General features: G+C 39.4%; 1 protein-coding gene across 1 annotated transcript; it reads left to right on the top strand.

Annotated features, from left to right (window-relative positions):
* Positions 1 to 19,433: 19,433 nt before the first annotated feature.
* On the top strand, positions 19,434 to 20,169 carry LOC307249973 (guanylin-like; the record flags this gene model as incomplete). The annotated part of the gene is made up of 3 exons (XM_080026884.1): positions 19,434 to 19,508; positions 19,786 to 19,978; positions 20,111 to 20,169. 3 exons carry the CDS (start codon positions 19,434 to 19,436, stop codon positions 20,167 to 20,169), a joined length of 327 nt encoding a protein of 108 aa, XP_079883010.1.

Here is a 20,169-nt window from a genome sequence, read left to right as displayed (position 1 = left end):
ACGTCCAGCTGAGCTTGCTATCGTTAAGAGTTGTTGCCGACTCTCTGTGGAGGCTCGACTGCACGAGGCATTGAGATATCGCGTGACGAAGTAGCGAGCAGCTTCTCTCAATAATGACATTGATTAAACTCTCCCATTATGTCTGACATTAACAATTTAATTTATTTCGTCCCTCATAAATGTCTACCGGTTTTGACCCATAATCCAAATCATTTGGGAGGGGATACCTAACCTGCCTTCAAATAGGCTATTAAATCTCCCTGTATTGATTTGTTTTTAAGTCAAAGCACACTTGAGTCACATGCATTTGTTGTGAGATTATATTTGCTTAGGGGACAACAGAAGAAAAAAAAATAGAGAGCATTGTATATTTGGGTAGGCAGGGAAGTCTGTGTTTTTGAAGAGCAGGGGACTGTGGTTTTTCATTCAAGAATACTTATTTATTTTGATTCATTCAGGGACAAAAAACACAGCACAGCTCATACAGCAGAAAGTAGGCTACACTTATTGGGTGGCTAAAGGAGCTAGTTCTTTATTCAAAAATAGAGTTGGTGCATTTGGACTACAATTTTATCTTTGCCATAAATTGATTATCTCAGGGTACACTGGTTTTTTAATATAACAAAGTGACTCAGCCTCACTGTCAAACCCAATTTCGACTATTTAAGTTTAATTGACTTTAAGTCAAGATTATGTACTACCATGCATGAATACAGCTGGATTCACCTCCTGCTGCATCAAAGGACTACATTAACCTTCATGTTGGCTGTGAGCTAATTTGTTATGCAACAAATAAGCACAAACTTGACATAATTAAGTTTGGAAACCAAGGCACCTTCTTCAAGATGGTACTCATGACATTGTAGCCTCCTTAAGCAGGACCATTTACCCGAAGGCCCTCATACTATTGTTGGATATTACAGTGCATACCTCTATTCCTGACATACATTTTCTGTTAAAAGGATAGGTTCTCAATATGCAAAGTCTTTGTTAAAACAACAGTAAGGTGAACATACAGTATGAACATTGAAAGTTATTGGTCCATTGTTTTTTTTACTGGCCCTAAAGAGATCCCATCCTTGTGACCACAATGAACATTCAGTTTTCTTTTAGTGTAGTGACACTAAAAAGAAAACTTTGCTATATTAGAGTGACCTTTGTACATAAGGGATAATGTTTTTACGAGACCAGTGCCTGCTGTCCTAAACATCTTTGCTAGCGTTTAAAAATAGCTGATGGTCTCAAGTAAAAATTAGACTGTTTTATAAAAATGTAAAACTTCTTAGTAGGAGGTTTACAGTAATATGAGGTTTCGAGGCTTTGCGTTATTTTGGCTCCAATTAAGGAAACACTGTAAAGGGATTACTCATAGCACAGCCTGTTTTTATGATATGAGCCCCTGACTATTGTTTTAAAATAGACTAGAAAATGGTGAACTCATCTCTTTAATTTGCTCAGACCTGACCCAAGCCCCAGGGTTTGCGTGTCCTTGAATGGATTTTCATAAAATGGCAGCTCCCATTTTATCAAGCTTCAGGTAAATGAAGTCTTCAAAGCACTACATGCCTTTCAAAATCTAGTTTGCAACATAATTACAAACAACCCACACTTTCTATCAATTCACTTGTCTAGCGAAGTTTTTTGCCATGACTGGTGGCGGGTATGATAATAAAAAATCCAATGGGGGAAATGTGTGTCAGATTTTGTTTTAAAGTCAAAAATACAAAGACCCTGAAAACAAATGCAACAAAAAGGGGTTGCATATCCAGCCAATGCAACAGAAGAATTAAATGAAAAACAAAAAAACAATTAGTATCTGTAAATAATTTAATACCGAGGGAACACATTAACACTACATGGATTTAATCCTTTAAATCCCAGTTGGAAACAAATTGCAAAATTTTGAGGAAACACCAAAGATAATTTAATTATGGGTAGTTTCCATTTGCTCTTCTACATGTTCATTTAAATAAAATCCATAATGAAGAAAACATCATCAAATCTAATGATAATTGGCATTTTTCAATGATCCAATCTTCTCAATAAAGCTTTCTATCTATCCAAGAGGTGCTGCAGAGAATAAATAAAGTATGAATAAATCCTCTAGAGCATGACAAAATATGAACAATTTGAATGTTCATCAGGAGGAGTCATGATAAAGAACGGAATCAGAGCTATTGTTGTGTTTATCTGAATAGTTCTTTGAAAATAGTTTTTCAGCAATATTAGGGAGAATATTAGAGTGACCTCTGTTTTTATGTTTGATTCATTTGCTTTCAATTTCCACATGGATCGATATTTTACAATGTCATGAAACGTAATGGAAAAAATAAAGTTTTGCTCATACTGTTGTTTTCTACAATATTTAATTTGAGAAGAATCATTGTTTTCCATGTTGAAGATCCAGCTCACGTGCAAGAGGACTGCAGCAGATTAAAATGCAGCAGATCTGCTGTAAAAAAAAATCTTACAGCAATTACTGGTCGCCAACAGAGGGCACAGTTGTTGTTCCTATTACCTAAATCTATAGTTCCTCTCAGCTTTACATTCTCTATCAGCTCATTGCCTTGTTTGCAAACACAGCAGCAGCGTTTTCCAGCAAAACAAATCTCAAACTAAATCACTATACATTAACCATCCTGCATGAAACGGCAGACAGTCACAGTAAGCAAATAGTTTGTGAATGTTCTAGAGCATTTTGCAGCTTAAAAAAAGACAGATATTTCCCTCAGGCATCGGTGGAGAGCAAAACAGAGATTAAGGTAGGTGGAGTACTTGATTAAATGGACACAACAATGTCCCCAATGAATGGTAATGTGTTGTGAAAGCTTTTCCTAGAAAAGTGAAGGCCAGAGCCAGTCCTACCCCCATAAGAAATAAAATAAGAAATAAGGTCTTAACGAAGTTATAGAAGCAGTTGTTCACATTTCTCTGGTCTATTTTAATAATCAATAAAATAACAAAAATTCTAAACGACAAACTACAATATTTCTTGCCACTTTCTTCAAAATAAAGTGACTAAACTATAATATATCCTCGCCGAAACACTCAAAAAGCTAATGCAAGTGAAATAAATGACATTTGAAGGTGGCTTTAAGAAAGTGGTATAATTGTTTGCATATTGCAGCAGCCATATGTTATGCCCTTGGATACTGCATGGTGGATGTTGTGCCTTGCTTAGGAAATCAAAAGGTCTGGTGGAGGCGGTCATAGAACAAGTTAACCCCCCAGGTTTTTTTGTATGAAATATTAATGATCAAATATGTCTGCAAAGTATTGCTGCTACAAAACAAATGTGGTCTGACACAGTTTGGGTTCAGAACACCTGCATGTGAAGTTTGACAAATAATATCGAAGGCAAATGCAGGAAAAGTTCCATAAAATGCAATTTGTTTGGCAGAAGTCCTTTGCCTTTATTGAGAATAACGAGGACTCCAAGTGCTTAACCCCTTAGTTAGTCCCCTTAATTTTTCAAATTATGCACTTTCAAAAACATGTTTCCCTGTAAACTGAAAATAATAATCAAAGGCAAGGAAAGTTTATTTCTATAGCACAATTCAGACACAAGGCCATTCAAAGTGCTTTACAGGGACATGATTAAAATACATTCTACACATTAGAAAAGTGAATGAATAGAAATAAAACATTTAAAAGCGAATTAATAGAAATAGAACATCTGAATAAATTAAAAATTACAGGTTATTACAAACAAGTATTGATCCTTGGCCTGTGCTTTTGTAAACAACTGCAAATAAGCACAACATGTGACGGTGTGGAGACATCAAGTTTGAACTTACAATTTATTTCAAGAGAGTGTAAAAAAGTCAACATGTTGCACTGCAGAGACAGCAGCTAAATGTATATTACACAGGTCCTCCTGCAGTAGCAGTTCTTCTTATCTTTATCATATGAACATAGTTGGCTTTTTACAGCCAACTGTTTTCACAGGTATCCTTGAAAAGCATCAGAAATGTAATGGCACATAAATCAAATGGCACTCTTTGCTTTTAGATGATGATTTACAGACAGGATTGTCTGCCTGAAAATATAACAAGGTGTACGTGCATATCTATGAGGCATAAAGCATGTTTTTTTACCCTCAATACAACTTGAGGGTATGATTGGATATAGTTGTCATTGCGTTTTTTAAAGGTCAACCATCTGTAACTGACTTTTGTCTCTTTAGCAGTTATTGTATTGTGTGTGTGTGTGTGGTCGGTAACCAGGGCAACGTAGGGCACACTACTTGACCATAACTGAAGTGAATCACTCATGTTTCCACAGGGCTTTTCATCTGTCAACATAATCACCACCGAATATGAAATCTGTTTTCCCTAGATTTGAAATTGCTGTTGACAAGAATAGCACCTTTAAAAACAAATGGTTTACAAAGTGCTTTGACATAAAATACATAGGAGCAAGTACAAATCAAATAAATACATACTAATCAAAAAACACATATACAATAAGATAAATGCACATACTCATATATACACACAATTAACCAAACAACATTGATAAGTGCTAGGCTAGGGTATAAAGCATAGCAGTGAAAAGAAAAATTGTGCCGCTGGATAATTTGGCCGATTGGGAGCATATATATTGAAAATAAAATAGGACCTCAAATGGAACCCTGCAGTACACTATAGGCAAAAAAGTGGACTTTCCACATTTCGAGCCAAATATAACGTGTATAAGAAAACATCAGTGTTTTTTTAAATATCTGTTTAACCCACAGACAATGTTACATTTCTGCCAGGAACTCGTTTAAAAAACCTTCCTTTGGCAGACACTTTAACGCGTTAGAGTAAGTTAGAGATCTCCTGGAATTTGCATGTAATATGTATTTAGTGTAATTTGTATGAATACATATAACTTAGTAGTAATGTCAACGGAAATTTAGATTTTATTTTTTTATATACTGTATAGGGGAGAACGGGGGAATCTGAGGCATCGGGTAATGTGAGCCACCCCCTGTATCTAGGCAACGGAAAACATTTGTGGTCATGTGAGATATATGTTTTCAAGCCCCTCTCATTTCCCCATGGCCCTGAAAGAGAGAACCTCATGGTGCTGTGGTAAGCATGTTTTGTTCACCAAAATAGGTATTTTGCATGTAAAAGTAAATTTTCTTGCGGTCAACTTAATCAACTGTTGTGCCAAAGCAAATGTATTCACGTAGAAAAACTTCTATCATACGCGTTGATGAACTACCAACATATGAAACCATGTGATGCTGATAACTGAAGATTAGCCTGAAATGCTAAGAGAGGTAGTTTTTCTCAAATTGTGGTGGTGGGGGAAAGTGAGCCAAATGTTGTGGGGGAAAGTGAGCCACTGTCTCACTTTCCCCCACCATGAGGCACAAGTTAAGTTTAGTCTTAAACATATTTTAATTAGGGCTGTCAAACGATTACAATTTTTAATCAGATTAATCACAGGATTCTGTGGATTAATCACGATTAATCACGATTTATTTTACCATTCGAAATATGCCCGAAAAAATTCGAATTTTCTCTGTATATTGTTGTATGAACGAAAAGATAAAGGACAGAAGGTGGATATGTAGCCTACATTTAAAATTTGTATTTTTATTAATTGAAAATCCAAATTATGGTTTTAATACTGAAAATAAATTTTAATCAAACTAAAATATACCTACCACACCAGGCCTACAACTTGATTAGCCTACAGTTAGTCTGGCATGACCACTTCCGCCAGCGTCTATTCGCTTGCGTCGAAAAGCTACGCAGCCCCCGGTTGCTGGCTTTCCCCTATTGTGATCCCCCTCAAATTCGGAAACAATTCGCTCAGTCAACCCGTGTGCTTATGTGCAGCGCTCTCTCTCTCACACACACACACACACACACACACACACACACACACACACACACAGGGTGTGAGAAGTCACATTACTGTAGACAGATATAAAGTGTGGCGATACTTCGGGATAATAATATTGGCGGCGGCGGTCCGGGATGCATCCTAGCTTAGCCTAGCTGTCCAACTTCATTGTACAACTACCCCCGGGCAGAAATACCCTCATAAACTCTGGAAAATGAAGCGTGGGGGTTTGAATTGAGCACCGGACCTTATAACCAGCTAGATTAAGATCCGCCGTTCCCTTTCTTTGGTGAATTAGGGACTATGCAGCGGTGTTTTAGCGACGGGGAAAGATTCCAACGGCTTCCACTATCACCTAGCAACTCTTACGGCTACTTGCTGCAGTTGGTGTAGCGCTCACAACGTCAAAACCCTGTTCTGCCTGTAAACAGACGGACTACGGCTCTGACTACAGCGATAGGAGGTGGTGACATAAGTTCTCGAATGCTAAAAATTCTACTCGACCGCCGTAGCCGTCCTCTCAACCGCCGATGATAATGTTACCAGAGATAACACTACGTGGGTGGCTAGTTAACTCCGGTTAAGTTATCCCGTGAGCTCCTCGGGGGCTAAAGTGTATGGTGTCTTGACATGCTGGTTAGAAAGCAACACACTATGTATATTCCTTTTGTCTTTAATAGTTTTTGTGTGGCGTTTGCGGGTTTAGCCATTTCTCTGACAGTCTCTGGACGTAAAGACGTTCCATCAAAATAAGTCCCCCCCCGGCACTATTTTGCAGGACACCGCTGCTGCTTCCCGGGGTTAGCCCCGCCCTAGATGATTGCGATTGGTTTAAACAAATACAAACAGGCTAGCCCAGTTTCCCCGGTTTCCCCACCCGAATAGACGGCTCTAAACAGAGTGCTTCCAGACCCTACTACTTGCTGTAGTTTGGTCTGGCTTTGCGAGACTAGCCTACAGTCCGCTGTGTGTGTGTGTGTGTGTGTGTGTGTGTGTGTGTGTGTGTACGCGGGAACACGTACTAGGGGACTGTTCATTTGTGCCAGGAAGCCGACGTTATGTTGATGTCTACTCACACACACCTCTGAAAACTGCAGACGTTTGTGTCCTCGCAGGCTCTGAACAGAGCGGACAATGTTTCTCCTCCTGTTGCTCCCGACATCAACTGTCACCCGCGGCAGTTGATTTTATATAGCCTACTATCTATGCCCCGACACAGACGTGACCGTTAGCAGTTTAAAACACGGCATGGGTTAGCTGCTGTTATGTTTGGCTGCGCACAGCTACTGATCCTGGGTCAGCCACAATGTTAAAGTGACTGTAGTACAGAGCCGGTGGTATGCACGGGGCGGATCATTCTGCACATGCGTTAATCGCGATAAAAAAATTAACGCGTTAATTCCAGAAATTAATCACCTTGCGTTAACGCGATAATTTTGACAGCCCTAATTTTAATGTAATATTACATGACATATGTTTTATTTTATTGTCATACACATTGTAGAAAAGCCATCATGCCAAGGAAATACACCAGGAAGACAACCTGGGGCAACCACATGGAAAGAGCACCTTCTCATCTTTCCCTGTAACCTTCAGGGCTGGAATGTAGAGTAGGCCTAGTTGAGTATGACAGGCTGATGTTATAATCCAGTTGGGTCTTCTCCTGTGTTCCTGTGAGTCCCAGGCTGTTCTCGCTGGTTCTGATTTTCCTATGCTTTGACCCCCAGACACTAGCTGGCTCTAAGTGTCCTGTGTTCTGACCCCCAGACTGTGTTCTAATCTAACTGGTTCTATCTTTCATTTGAATCTTATTAAAACCTTTTGAATTATAATATGTTATATTTGATTTTGTTCAGAGTTACTTTCAAGTATTTAGAAAATTTGCTTTGCTTAATTGACCCAACCCCATCATTCTTTTACTAGTCCGACATTAGTTCTGGAATGTGTGGCTAGCTTTCAGGATTCTTACCGTTACAATATGTGTTGTTATGGTAGTTTCAGAGTGGAAAAAGTAAGTGGATCAGTTTACCCCACAGCTGGGGTAAAGTGAGCCACATGACAACTTTTTTTAAAACAATCATATTTTCACTGCCCTTTGTCTTGAAAAAATTCTGCTAATGCCCATTTCTAGGAAACATCCTGAATTAATGGGAAATGTGTACATTTGAGTGATAAATCATTTTAGCTCGCTTATATACTGTATGTTATAAGTAGTTCTCCCCTATATACTGTATGTCTTCTCTCAAAAAATGCCATTTTTTGTTTATCTCACCCACTGTTTTCAGTGATGTATGGAGACTGTCCCTTCACCAGACAAGGCTCACATGTCCCAGGAATGGATGGACCGATCATTTACATTCATTTTCACCGATTATTTAAATTTTTATGATTTTTTTGTTAGCGATTCGCTAATTTTTCACACATTTTACAGCCTTTTTATATGGTCTGCCCATGATAACTTTTTTTCGTTTGAGAAGACGTCGTATTGCGGGAAAGAAAATAAAAGTATGTCAAATTGCTATGTACTTTTGTACTTTAATATATTTTGATGAGAAGTGTTTTTATTGGGTATTATATCGGGTGAAAAACACCCGGCATTAGAGATAGTGTGACTATTTTTAGCGTTAGTGTTCTAGGGTTAACAACTTGTTTTGGTCGCTCAAATCAATCAGCTGAGGCCCCAATCGATTGACTTTTGTGCCAAGTGATAATTAGGGGTAATAAACATTAGAAAAGTAATTGTTGAAGCTGTAAGGAAGACTGCCATGTTAACCAAGACCTTGCACCAGACACACCATGGTGCACGTGCCTTTTAATCAATGCAGCTGGATAATGAGTTACTCCACTTGGGCAATTAAACACTGCTCTAGATGTTTTGTGCAAAGGGATATACTGGCATTACTGTTTTTTTAAACCCTGTAACAGATAAGATAACACCAACTCCCATTTAAAATGGAACCTGGAAGCTGTCGGAAAAAAATAAACAGATATACTCTCAAAGTAACATTGGCAGACCTCACATCTGCTGATGTTGATTTCACTCGCTTCTAAAGAGATGATAGGGGACTGCAATGTGATGGGAACTGTGGAAGTAGATATAACACCAACCAGTGTGACGTCCAGCCCACAGTGAAGTAAACAAGGTCTGATTTATTGTTGAAGATTAACTCAGAAGAGCATAAATCCAACACTCCTGATAAATATCTAAGTTTAGTCAGAATAGCTTGACGGTAAAGCTGCCACTGTTTGTCTCCGTCTGATAAAAGGTATAAACTAAAGCTCTAAAGCGTGAGAGTTATGATTGGCGATGAGATTTTCTCCTTAATGCAGTCAGTTTTTATGTTGTGACCAGACTTTAAAGTATTGTGGATATAGGCAGCAGATTTGGAGCTAAATTCATAAATATTTGACCAATGTATGCATGTTAATCAATTATTGTTGTTGTTTTGGTTTGTTTGTGTTTCTTTCAGAATGATAGCCTAATGCAGTTAACATGAATATAGGAAATGACTTGACGGCCTTAAACATAATATTTACGTTTTACTAATTTACTCAGAGATCATCGATGATGCATGGGGTCTTTTCTTGTCAGACTAGTCACTAACATGTTAAATGTATTCACTTAACATTTCCATTTATTCAATCATGCCAACAGATACAAATCTACGGTGGGCCTACTACATTGGTTTTTTCAATTGGTTTGACATTTCATTATGTGGTTGATGTTCGAGAGCAGTTCATTGTCTCTTTCTTGGCGGCGCTGTCACATAATATGTTTAACAGGGATGATTTCCCCAGGTTTACAGCTTTAGACCTCACAGTCAAGTGTCTGTTTTACAAACCCAAAGTTTCAGATAAGAGGCTACATGCGTCAAAACCTCGAAAGCTACATGGTTAATTTGATGGAACTCACGTCACTTGTATGGGCCTGTGATATATTGTGTTTGTATGTTAAGGAATAGTTCCACATTTTGGAATAGGCTATAGACTTTGTTTCTCTTTCTTTCCAAGTGTTAGATAAGAACATAAGTGCACTGGGATGCAGTAGCCTTGGCAACTGGTGTAGTTTTTTTTTTTGCCCTTTTTCTCTTTTGCATGCTAGCTGCATTTTCCTGCTCTATTCTCTCCTTCTCTGGGGTGTCAGTTACATTTTCTTTTGTTATTGGGTTCCTTTTCTGGCTGCAGCCTTTGGATAACATGTGACAACCAACCCCCCAAAAAATGTGACGACCCCCACTGGAATTTCTTGTTAGCATCAAGGCCAACAACCATCTGATAACAAATTAGCTTGCAAACAACAATCTAAACTATAGCTTACCCTTCACACTTTTTTAGGGTAACAAGTGTTTTGTTATAAACCCATTGTGTAAAAGCCTAGAAGAAAAATACTGAGGAGCTAAATATTTTCAATTTGACATGAAAAACACAAACAGTCCTCTCACCTCAAATTCAGCAGTCTAACTCCAAGTAAGACTATGTAGGTGACCTCTGATCCCAATTCTGAATATTTACATACCAAAATTTAACAGACAGCGCCTTCTGGTTCCGAGATATAACGATTGTGACACCTAACCCATGTGACATATAACCCCGTTCTCCCCACCACTCTCTTGACTATGACATGTTGTTTATACAGGTTCCAGTTTCCAATGTAGCCAACTAAGCTACGCCGGGTCATCCCTACGTCCTCACAGCCCAATGGTCCCACAGCCCTATGTTACTGAAATTGGCAATTTGGTTCAGGCATCACAGCTGGGTGGTTAGGGTAACCCCTGAAACACACATCTTACCTCTACTGCACGTGTGCATCTGACTTTTTTCACCGATCGTGTACACACACTACAGCGGCCACACATCCAACCTCGGACACGTTGCCGACGGCTGTCGGAGGCGAGTCTGCAGCGACGCTACACTTTACCTCAAGAAGCTTTACATTTTTTTCGGAGAGATGCACGTCTCTCTCGGGTCTCTCTGCTTTAACTGATAGAGAAATACTCTGTTGACAGTCATATTGACTTTATACCAGCAGCTTTCGCTGTAGTTTAACCATTTCCTGGTGTGTCCCTTTCAAAATAAAACTTCCAATGAGGCACACGTATTACTGTGGAGACTCAATATTAATCATATGCATCATAAAATGACATGACACAACTTCATATTAATAGGAATTATCTATGAAAACTCTATGTAGAAAGACAGGGCTTTTAGAAGCATGCATCGGCAGAGAGACGTACCCGTTTGTAGCATTCTCTCTTCTGATTGGATATCAGGTTGTGGGATCCCAGAAAAGTTTATTTGCCGATTGCATACAGAGTGGGTGACTGAGAGACCTGTGTTATGAAGCGCGCACACTATATAAGTGATCACTGTATGAATATAGAGCGATTTAACATGTATATTAACATAAATATGTCGCTCGCTTCACCTTTAAAAACAAAAATGGCATTGATTAAAAGGCTATTATAGTGTTATGTTATAGGCCTATATTGTTACGTTGCTTTCCCATGCACATAAGGATTTAAATAAACAGTGTATTTAATACAAATAGAAATAGATATAGAAATAAACTGTCATGTAGGCTACTTTAACGCAATATGGATACATATTGATAGATGTGACACAGTTCCTTTATACAGTGAGGTGTGGTGAGGAAATTGACTGTAATGTTTGCGGTAATGCAATTTGCATCTTATCAGCTTAAGAATTTATTTATTTATTATTCTTTCGGACAATTCCACACAATACACAATTTTCTCTTGCAAATATTCATACATCATACTTTGTGTTGTCCGAAGGGAGACGGAAGAAGCCAAAGGCTTATCAGGTCCCGCCCCCATTTTCATCAAATTCGGATTCAGATACACAGATTACTGTTACAGAAAATAAAAATAAAACAAACAAAAAATTTTTTTTTTTATATATAGCTATATATATATATATACATATATACATATATATATATATACATATACATTTTTTTTTTAATTTTTTTTTTTTAAGAATCTGCAGTCCAATACACAGTCAATTTTAATCTAATTGCTTCAGCTTTTAAGATCAGTTCAGCACAGTTCAGTTTTTCTGTGACAATGCCAAGTGTATAAAGTGTGAAGTGGCCTTGTATTTGGCCTGTTCCATTACTAAACTGGTAGTCTAAACAGTTCTGCAAAAGTATTCAAAAACAAGTCTGTCTGCTGGCCTGTATTATTTGTTACAATATTGTTATGAAAGTGACATTGACATTGTGCTCAGGTTATTAGTCTGTAATTTTCAATAATTTTTGAAACATAATTTGCTTTGAAATTGCGCAAACTGCAACTCCCTGTGACAACTTCATCAAGTCCATTCCACAGCTTAATACCATTTACAGAAATCGAAAAGGCTTTAAGTGTGGTCCGTATATTTTTCTCAGTGAATTTACCTTTTCTTCTTAAATCATGCGAAACTTCTCTGTCTTCAAACATTGCTTGTAAACTGTTAGGAAGGCTTTTTTTTAAGCCTTGTAAATAATTTGTACTGTGTGGTAATTTACCACATCACGTAATTTGAGAATTCTGCCTTCAATAAAAAAGTTATTAGTGTGTGCCCTGTAATTGGCTTGGTAAATAATTCGTATTGCTTTCTTTTGAAGAATCTCCAACGGGTGCAATGTACCTTTGTAAGTGTTTCCCCATATTTCAGCACAGTAATGCAGATGTGGGGAAACTAAACTCCAGTATAATACAAGCAAGGCCTTTTGATTGAAACAATGTTGTGCTTTCCAAAGTATAGAAATACTCCTGGCTATTTTGCCCCTGAGATGGCTAACTTGTGGTTTCCAGCTTAATTTATCATCAATTACTACCCCTAGGACTTTGTGTTGCTTGACCCTTTGAATTTCAATCCCATTTACCTTGATTTTTACAGCGACATCTGATGCTCTCCGGCCAAACATCATGAATTTAGTTTTTTCTAAATTTAGTGATAACTTATTTCGGTTTAACCACCCATGTAACTTAGTCAATTCAATGTTTACAATCTCAACCATATTATTCAGATCTTTCCCCGAATAGAAGATGTTTGTGTCGTCCGCAATAAATAGAATCAGCTGTTAAATCACTGAGTGCAGGCAATTATTGCACAGGAATCTTTGGCCTTCAAACATGACAGCAAAACAATACACCTCTAGGAGAGTAGAGTGTGTTATTAGGCCTATTTGAAAGGAAGCATGAAACAATGATGAAATCATTCCTAGTCAAGAACGATAACAGTTTTATATTTATATCTACTTCAATAATTTTCTTTTGATTAATATTTTACTCATACAGTCTATGCTTATACCCGTACCTGGAAAAAAGCTGCTAATTTCTCGCTTCGTCATAAATTATGTATAATTCACAGTTTTGAATAGCAGAATGGATCAGACGACCAGTGTCAAATGTATAAGAATAAGAAGTTCAATGTGAAAGGAAAGAATGATCACGTCCTCTCAGGGTTGGAGCCTCTTTCAGCTCATCGTTTTCCAGCCAACAGCTTTAAAGGTTTGATTCAATTTTAGTGAGAAAGATCTGAGTAACTGACTGTTCCCTCCTTCCACACTACCAACTAACAGAAATGTAAACAACAAGCTGGTAAACATGGTGAAGCATTTAGCTGCTAAAGACCCAGATATTTCCTTTTGGAGTTCTCCGAGAGAAAACTAGAGCAAAAAAAGAGAGTGTATATTTGATGTATAGATTAAGCACTAAATAAAATGAATGCTAGTTTTGCTCCGTGTCTGTTTGATAAATGTTAGAAAGTGACTGTTTGCAACACTTTAAAGGTCACATATTATGCTAAATGCACTTTTTAAATGTGTTCTAACATATCTATGGGTCCAAGGTGTGCCTAGAGACTGCCAAAATATTTAAAAAAATAACAATCTCTCCTTTTCTCACTCTCCCCCTTTCTGAAACCCCCACCCCTCCCCCCAATATACTCCAGTCAGAATTCTCCCCTTTTCTGACCTCAAAAACTGGAAAGCCAGAAGCTTCCACTGTGCAGCCCACACCCCTATTTCTTATTGGTCCACGGCCCTGACAGACAGAGGGCGAGGCGTATCTGGCTTCGCTTCCGGACAGGGGGCGGGGGGAGCTCAAAGATTGTATATTTACGAGGGGAGCTGCAGCTCTTTTTAAAAAATAGGCCATTGTGGGATTAGCTGAACATCAGCATAGTACAATAAATTATCTGAAAGTTTTTTTCAGCAAACAATTAAAGAAAAACGTATTAGGGACCACTAAGACCATATAATATGGTGTATAATAGAACCGAAAAGTGTATAATATGGGAGCTTTAAAGGTTGCTAACTTGTCAGTGCTTGTTTTTGCTGCCCTCACTTGGCAAGTTAGCACAGTTAGTTTAAGAAATGATGGATTAGGCTCAAAAGGTTGCAGGTTAATATTCAGACATCAAAGCACTGGATGTTGTGAAAAACTCTGCTTGCTGACCTACTTGACTGTTAGTGGTCAAAGGAGGTCAGATAAATTCAAACTCTGGCAGATGATTTACTACCGCAGCCTCAATAGATGCCATTAGTCTTACCTGTCTGTCTAGCTGCCCTTTCCCATGACATGGAAACAGTTTTTCATGTCTTGGCTCAAAAAAGAAACATATATTTTGACAAGCATGGACTAACGGTTGTCTTGAAATCAATAAGTCAATCGTCATGATTCATGAAGTAGCTTTACTTTTATTTTTTTTTATCACCAATACGTGAACTGCTTCTCAAAATTGTTGTAGGTTTTTGGTTCAAATGGAAATGTCAAGATGAGCCAAGTGCATCATCTGGAACCTTTAACCAAACCTTTCTTTAAATCACATCAGCGGAAGGGAACGCTGAGTTGTGAATATCACAACAGACTTAAATTATTAAAGTGCATTACCTCACCCTTTTAAACCCAAATTTTACATCACAATAACACCCACACATTTCCGCCAGACACCCACCCTGCATTCGTGGCAGTCTGTTGGACAGATGTCAACCCAAGTCATTGGGGTAAAGCCTTGCCTAGCTGAAGGTTATTGATTAACAGTGCAATATAAGCAACATTTAGCACTCCCTCCTGTCTGCACGGGTCTGTATGGCATCTAATGATGACTAATACAGACTCTCAAGGTTTAATTTTTCAGTAATTATCAATCCACTACCTCTTACCCTGTGCGGGGGTCACTGGGGGCTGGAGCCTATCCCATCATACATTGGTTGACACATTGGGTTCACCCTGGATTTGACACAGGCAGAGACCCCTGTCCAGTGGTGTAGTGGTGCCTGGAGAAGTGGGTATACTCTAAGCTGTACTGCGCGCGCATCCGCTTTTGCCGGTCCTATATTTCCCATAATTGCGCTGCCTCACACAGCCACTCGCGAGTAGTGGTCCAACACAGGCCTAATGCATGAATATAAGATATAGAGAGCGTAGCTGGCAGAACGGCTATATGTTTAGCCTCCGTGTCCTCTCCATTTACAGCCATTAGTGCGAGTGTGTGGGGGGGGGGGGGGCGTTCACTGTCCTTACAGCTGATCGCCGCTACGGTCTGCCGGACCATCACTGTTTGCACAGTAGGCTAAATAGGGAGACTGAGGTGGGGACCCTGGACCTTCTAGGGGGGTCCGGGGGAATGCTCCCCGGAAGAAAAAAATGCAACCTTTTAAAGTAAAATTCATCAATCTGGTGCACTTTGAGAAGAAAACTGCATGCAACCAGGCCCAGGGGCCCAAGGGCTCAGGGGGGCCCTAAGCCAGAGATACTGATAGTAACTTTACATGTCGCATTGTCAAAGAGCTCAGTCACTCATGTCAATAACAGCCTAGGGTCCAAAACGGAATAGGAAATAAATCATCATGGCCCCTAGCAGGTGAAAAATAGAAAAGCAAGTGCAAAACAAAAGCATTATTAGTTATGTCTTATGGGCTTCATAAGGGGCCTCTAAGGCCCCCACACACATACAGGAATAAGCTTTATACGTGTAAATTCTATACTGTTCATAAAAAGTAGCTTTCCACCCTGTATCTGTTGCAATGGGCCCCTCCATCATATAACATGGGTCTGCAGACCAATCTACTGAAATGTTTTTACAGTTGCAGAGTAAAGAGTGCTGCCTGTTTAAGAAAAATAATGTTCCTTCTGCAGCTCAAGATTTGATGTAAATCTAAATTTTCCTCTGAAAGTGCATCAGATTGATGCATTTTACTTTAAATCTCATAATCCGTCTATGAACCAACTGGTTTCCACAATCTTTTTCATTTTTGCGGGGAGCATGCACAAGCATTATTCATAGAAAAAAAAATGTGGGGGGCCCCCCACAGGGTCTTGAAACGGGCCCCGAGATCGTTAAGACCGCCCCTGCACGCTTGTCGTGCCGAAACGCTGCGCCTTCTCTCTGCCCGCTCGCCTCTCTATTGAGAATGCATTAGTGGGCGAAACAAACGCCTTGGCCCGTGTGAAACGGCCTTAACTACTGAACGAAGGAAATCAAATGAGGTTCTGGCATTTTCCCCAAAAAACGGGACAAATTGTGTCCCGGGAGAGATTTTTCTTTTCCCGGGATAGCTGGTGAAAAAAAGAGAACAATTTCGGGAAAAACGGGACGGGTGGCAAGAAGTACACACACATAGACAAGAGTGGAAACGAATGGAGGCGGACCGCAGTCGCGGCCGTTAGAAGTGGGTATACGCAATGTTGCCTGAAAAATAAGTGGGTATACGCCGTATACCCCCCACTACACCACTGCCCCTGTCCAACTTGGGTTAAACCAATAGGACCCCCAGGAGAAAAAAAGATGATGAGCCCCTTTTTCCCACTCATAGATAGATAGATAGATAGATAGATAGATAGATAGATAGATAGATAGATAGATAGATAGATAGATAGATAGATAGATAGATAGATAGATAGATAGATAGATAGATAGATAGATAGATAGATTTAATTGAAAATAGATAAATGATGTAAGCAGATGTATACCACGAAGGGGTTAAAACAGAATCTAAGGGGGTCTGGGTTTAGGAGAGTGGCCTGGTTGGTACGCTCCACACAGATTTATTTGGGTCCCAGTCGACCAAAATATTAGAAACAAGATCCTTTTTCTGTTGATTTGCTCTTGCATGTTTTTACAGAGATAATACTTGATTGCACGATAAATTAATTGTTGAATTTGGTCTATTCAGGGGAAGAACAAGATAAACAACACCATCCTTATCTGTATAGAAGATAGAACCGCTTTATTAATTGCAACTTCAGACAATAAAGGGCACAAATCATTTTTCTTTTTGCTTCGATCACCATGTCTATCTGACAGAAATTAAAGTTTGCTGATGACGAGACTATTGAAATGCAATGTGCCACTCCATGTCTGTTCACTAGACAGACAGATCCTTCATGCTCTGTGTGAAGAATTGTGTTTAATGAGCTCATTAAAAGCCTCACATAGGGGAGAACGGGGTAATTTGTCACATGGGTTGGATGTCACATTCGTTATATCTCGCCACCAGAGCGCGCTAGCTCTGAAATGTTGATATAAAAAAGGTCCAGAATTGGGATCAGAGGTCACATACATAGACTTCCTTGGAGTTAGACTGCTGCATTTCAGGTGAGAGGATGTTTTGTGTTTTTCATGTCAAATTCCAAATATTTTGCTTCTCAGTATTTTTCTTCTAGGCTTTTACACAATGGGTTTATAACAAAACACTTGTTACCCTCAGAAAGTGTGAAGGGTAAACTATAGTTTAGATTGTGGTTAGCAAGCTAATTAGTTGTCAGATGGTTGTTGGCCTTGATGCTAGCAAGAAATTCAAGTTGGGGTTGGTCGTCAAATTTTTTGGGGGGTTGGTTGTCACATGTTATCTCAAGGCTGCAGCCAGAAAAGGAACCCAATAACGAAATAAATTGTCAAGCTGTATCCTCACTGACACCCCAGAGAAGGAAATAATAGAGCAGGAAAAGGCAGCTAGCAAGCAAAAGAAAAAAGGGCAACAAAATCAAAACAACCCAGTGCATCCCAAACTAGACCAGCTGCCAAGGCTACAGAACGTTATGTAGGCCTATTTGTCAACTTGACAATGCAATTAAACATTCAAATTTGGTCCTGCCTCCTTGCCTTCTTTTTAAGATTTTTCCCATTAAGATAACATTGTGACAAACAACCCCATAGTGTGTGACAACCGACCCCTTGATGGGGTTGGTTGTCACAATGTGTCAGAGTGTCTTTGATGGTAAATTACTTCTTCATTACAATAAGTTGGAAAAAAAGAGAGACACACATTTTTAGCCAACACCTTAAGCTTCAATTTAATGTAGGAATGGCTATTGACAGATGTTTTGGTGATGAGCAATTCTCACTAGAGTAAAAAGTGTGCCTACTTACCCCGTTCTCCCCTACTCGTGTCGCTGGCAATGGCCTGGCCACACCCGTGTCCAGCTGTTAATGGGGGCGTACGTCTGGTGCCATTTATGACCGAAGTCAATTGATTTCTTCCTCAGCTTCCTCCTGCCTTTGAGAGGGATGGGTTAAATAGATTTGATTCCTGCAGCAGTCGTTGTGTCTATCTCTTTTTCGGCCTTGTCACTTTAGCGGCCCATCTCCTAAGCCTCCTTTCAGACCTTAAAAAAATGCATCTAGGTAATAATAATATATTCTTGTTGTTTGCAGCGAATGAGTGATCTATGAACACCTTTCCCAGTTTCAAGATTCAACCTGCACCCGCACCCTGAACGTTTTATACAACTGTGGATCTACACACCAAGTGTCTAGTTGGCCCAAAACCCTTGAAGGAATATACTCATATCTCCCCACTATATTCATTATAAATCCTGTTAGCAGTAATTCATACATCAGCTGGACTCGAGGGCTAATCAAACACATTTAATTTTATGTTTCTAAAGTGGAAGCAGAAATAGCTTTGAACTCATTGTAAGTACCATCTGATTAGTAATTATACTAAACCACTGTTTTATTAGAGCCTTGAAGGAAAACTCACACTCACAAATTATGTTTGCATATAGATTTAATTGTTGTCTTTTTATCCTAGTTAGAGTATGTGAGGTGTTTTATTCTTCTCTCTGTCGTTTTATCACAGTAATAAGTGATATATCGTATTTAAAAGAATACATGCATATGAATTTCTTCTGAAGATGATATAATCCAGTTCCGTCATGACACTCCAACCTATGAAACATAGATAAATTATTTGCAAAGGTATGAGTAAAATGACTTTCTAACAATGGACTGGGGTGGCTTCATCGTCATCAACGGAGGAAATGGCAGAGACAGAGCAGGCAAGTGAGCAACTGATCCATAAAAAGTTATCAGGACAGGTGATGAGGTCAAAGTAGGATTTATGAATTTCCCTTTACGGCCCTGTAAAAGCCCGTCACTATTCATTAACCCGTGAGAAAATCTTTGCTCCCATTTGTAGCAACTGAGGTCACATGACCGTCAGATGCGGGGCAGAACTGTTTAAAAAGAAGGCGTTTGCACAGAGGGAGAGCAGACACCTGAGCTAAGCACCTGCTGAGCACATCAACAACGGCAAGAGACAAAGACGCTGCCCAATACAAACCGCTCTCACCACCATGAAGACCACACTCGCCGCCATCGCTGTCCTCTTCCTGGCTCTCGGTTGTACCTCTGAGGCTGTGCAGGTTGAAGTAAGTGCATCACTTAGCATTTCTGTACCATTGGTGTCTTTGTTATGAGGCCTGCACAATGGCAATGTTCATGTTCGTAGGTTACACTGCAGACACAGCTAAAGCACAAACCTTCCCATTGAATTTCTCGTGGATTAGAAACAAATGCTAAAACTGTGAAAACCACCGCCGAGTACCTCTGAATTGACTTCTTATTTGAAGAATTGCATAAGCTATAAAAACGTGGCCTTTGGTCAATTTGCATTTGAATAAACAGAATCTGCCATTTTTCTTCAAGGAGAATGGATTGTCTTTCTCGCTGGAGGCCGTCAAGAGGCTTCAGGAACTGACAGAGAGCAGCGCTGCGACAGGACAACAAAGCCCCCGTCTCAGGGCCAGCACCATGTCCCTCTGTGCTGATCCCATGCTCCCCCAGGAGTTTCTACCCCTCTGTAGGCAGAGAGGATCATCTGCATCTCTCTCCAGACTAGGTAAGACCCATTATGTATTGAACTCCCTGCCTGCCAGTCTGGATGATGGAATTTGGAGTGAATGTGTCAGGTCATGAATATTGAGGTACCTGCAGTGTAGCTGATATTTTTGTGTTTTGCCTCTGATTTCAGCTATGGTTCCAATGGACATCTGTGAGATCTGCGGCTATGCTGCCTGCACCGGCTGTTAA

This window comes from Ammodytes marinus (genome assembly GCF_949987685.1).
Source record: "Ammodytes marinus genome assembly, chromosome: 4".
NCBI lineage: Eukaryota > Metazoa > Chordata > Actinopteri > Uranoscopiformes > Ammodytidae > Ammodytes > Ammodytes marinus.
Note: the sequence above shows the minus strand (reverse complement) of the source record. Positions and strands in the feature narration are given on the sequence as shown.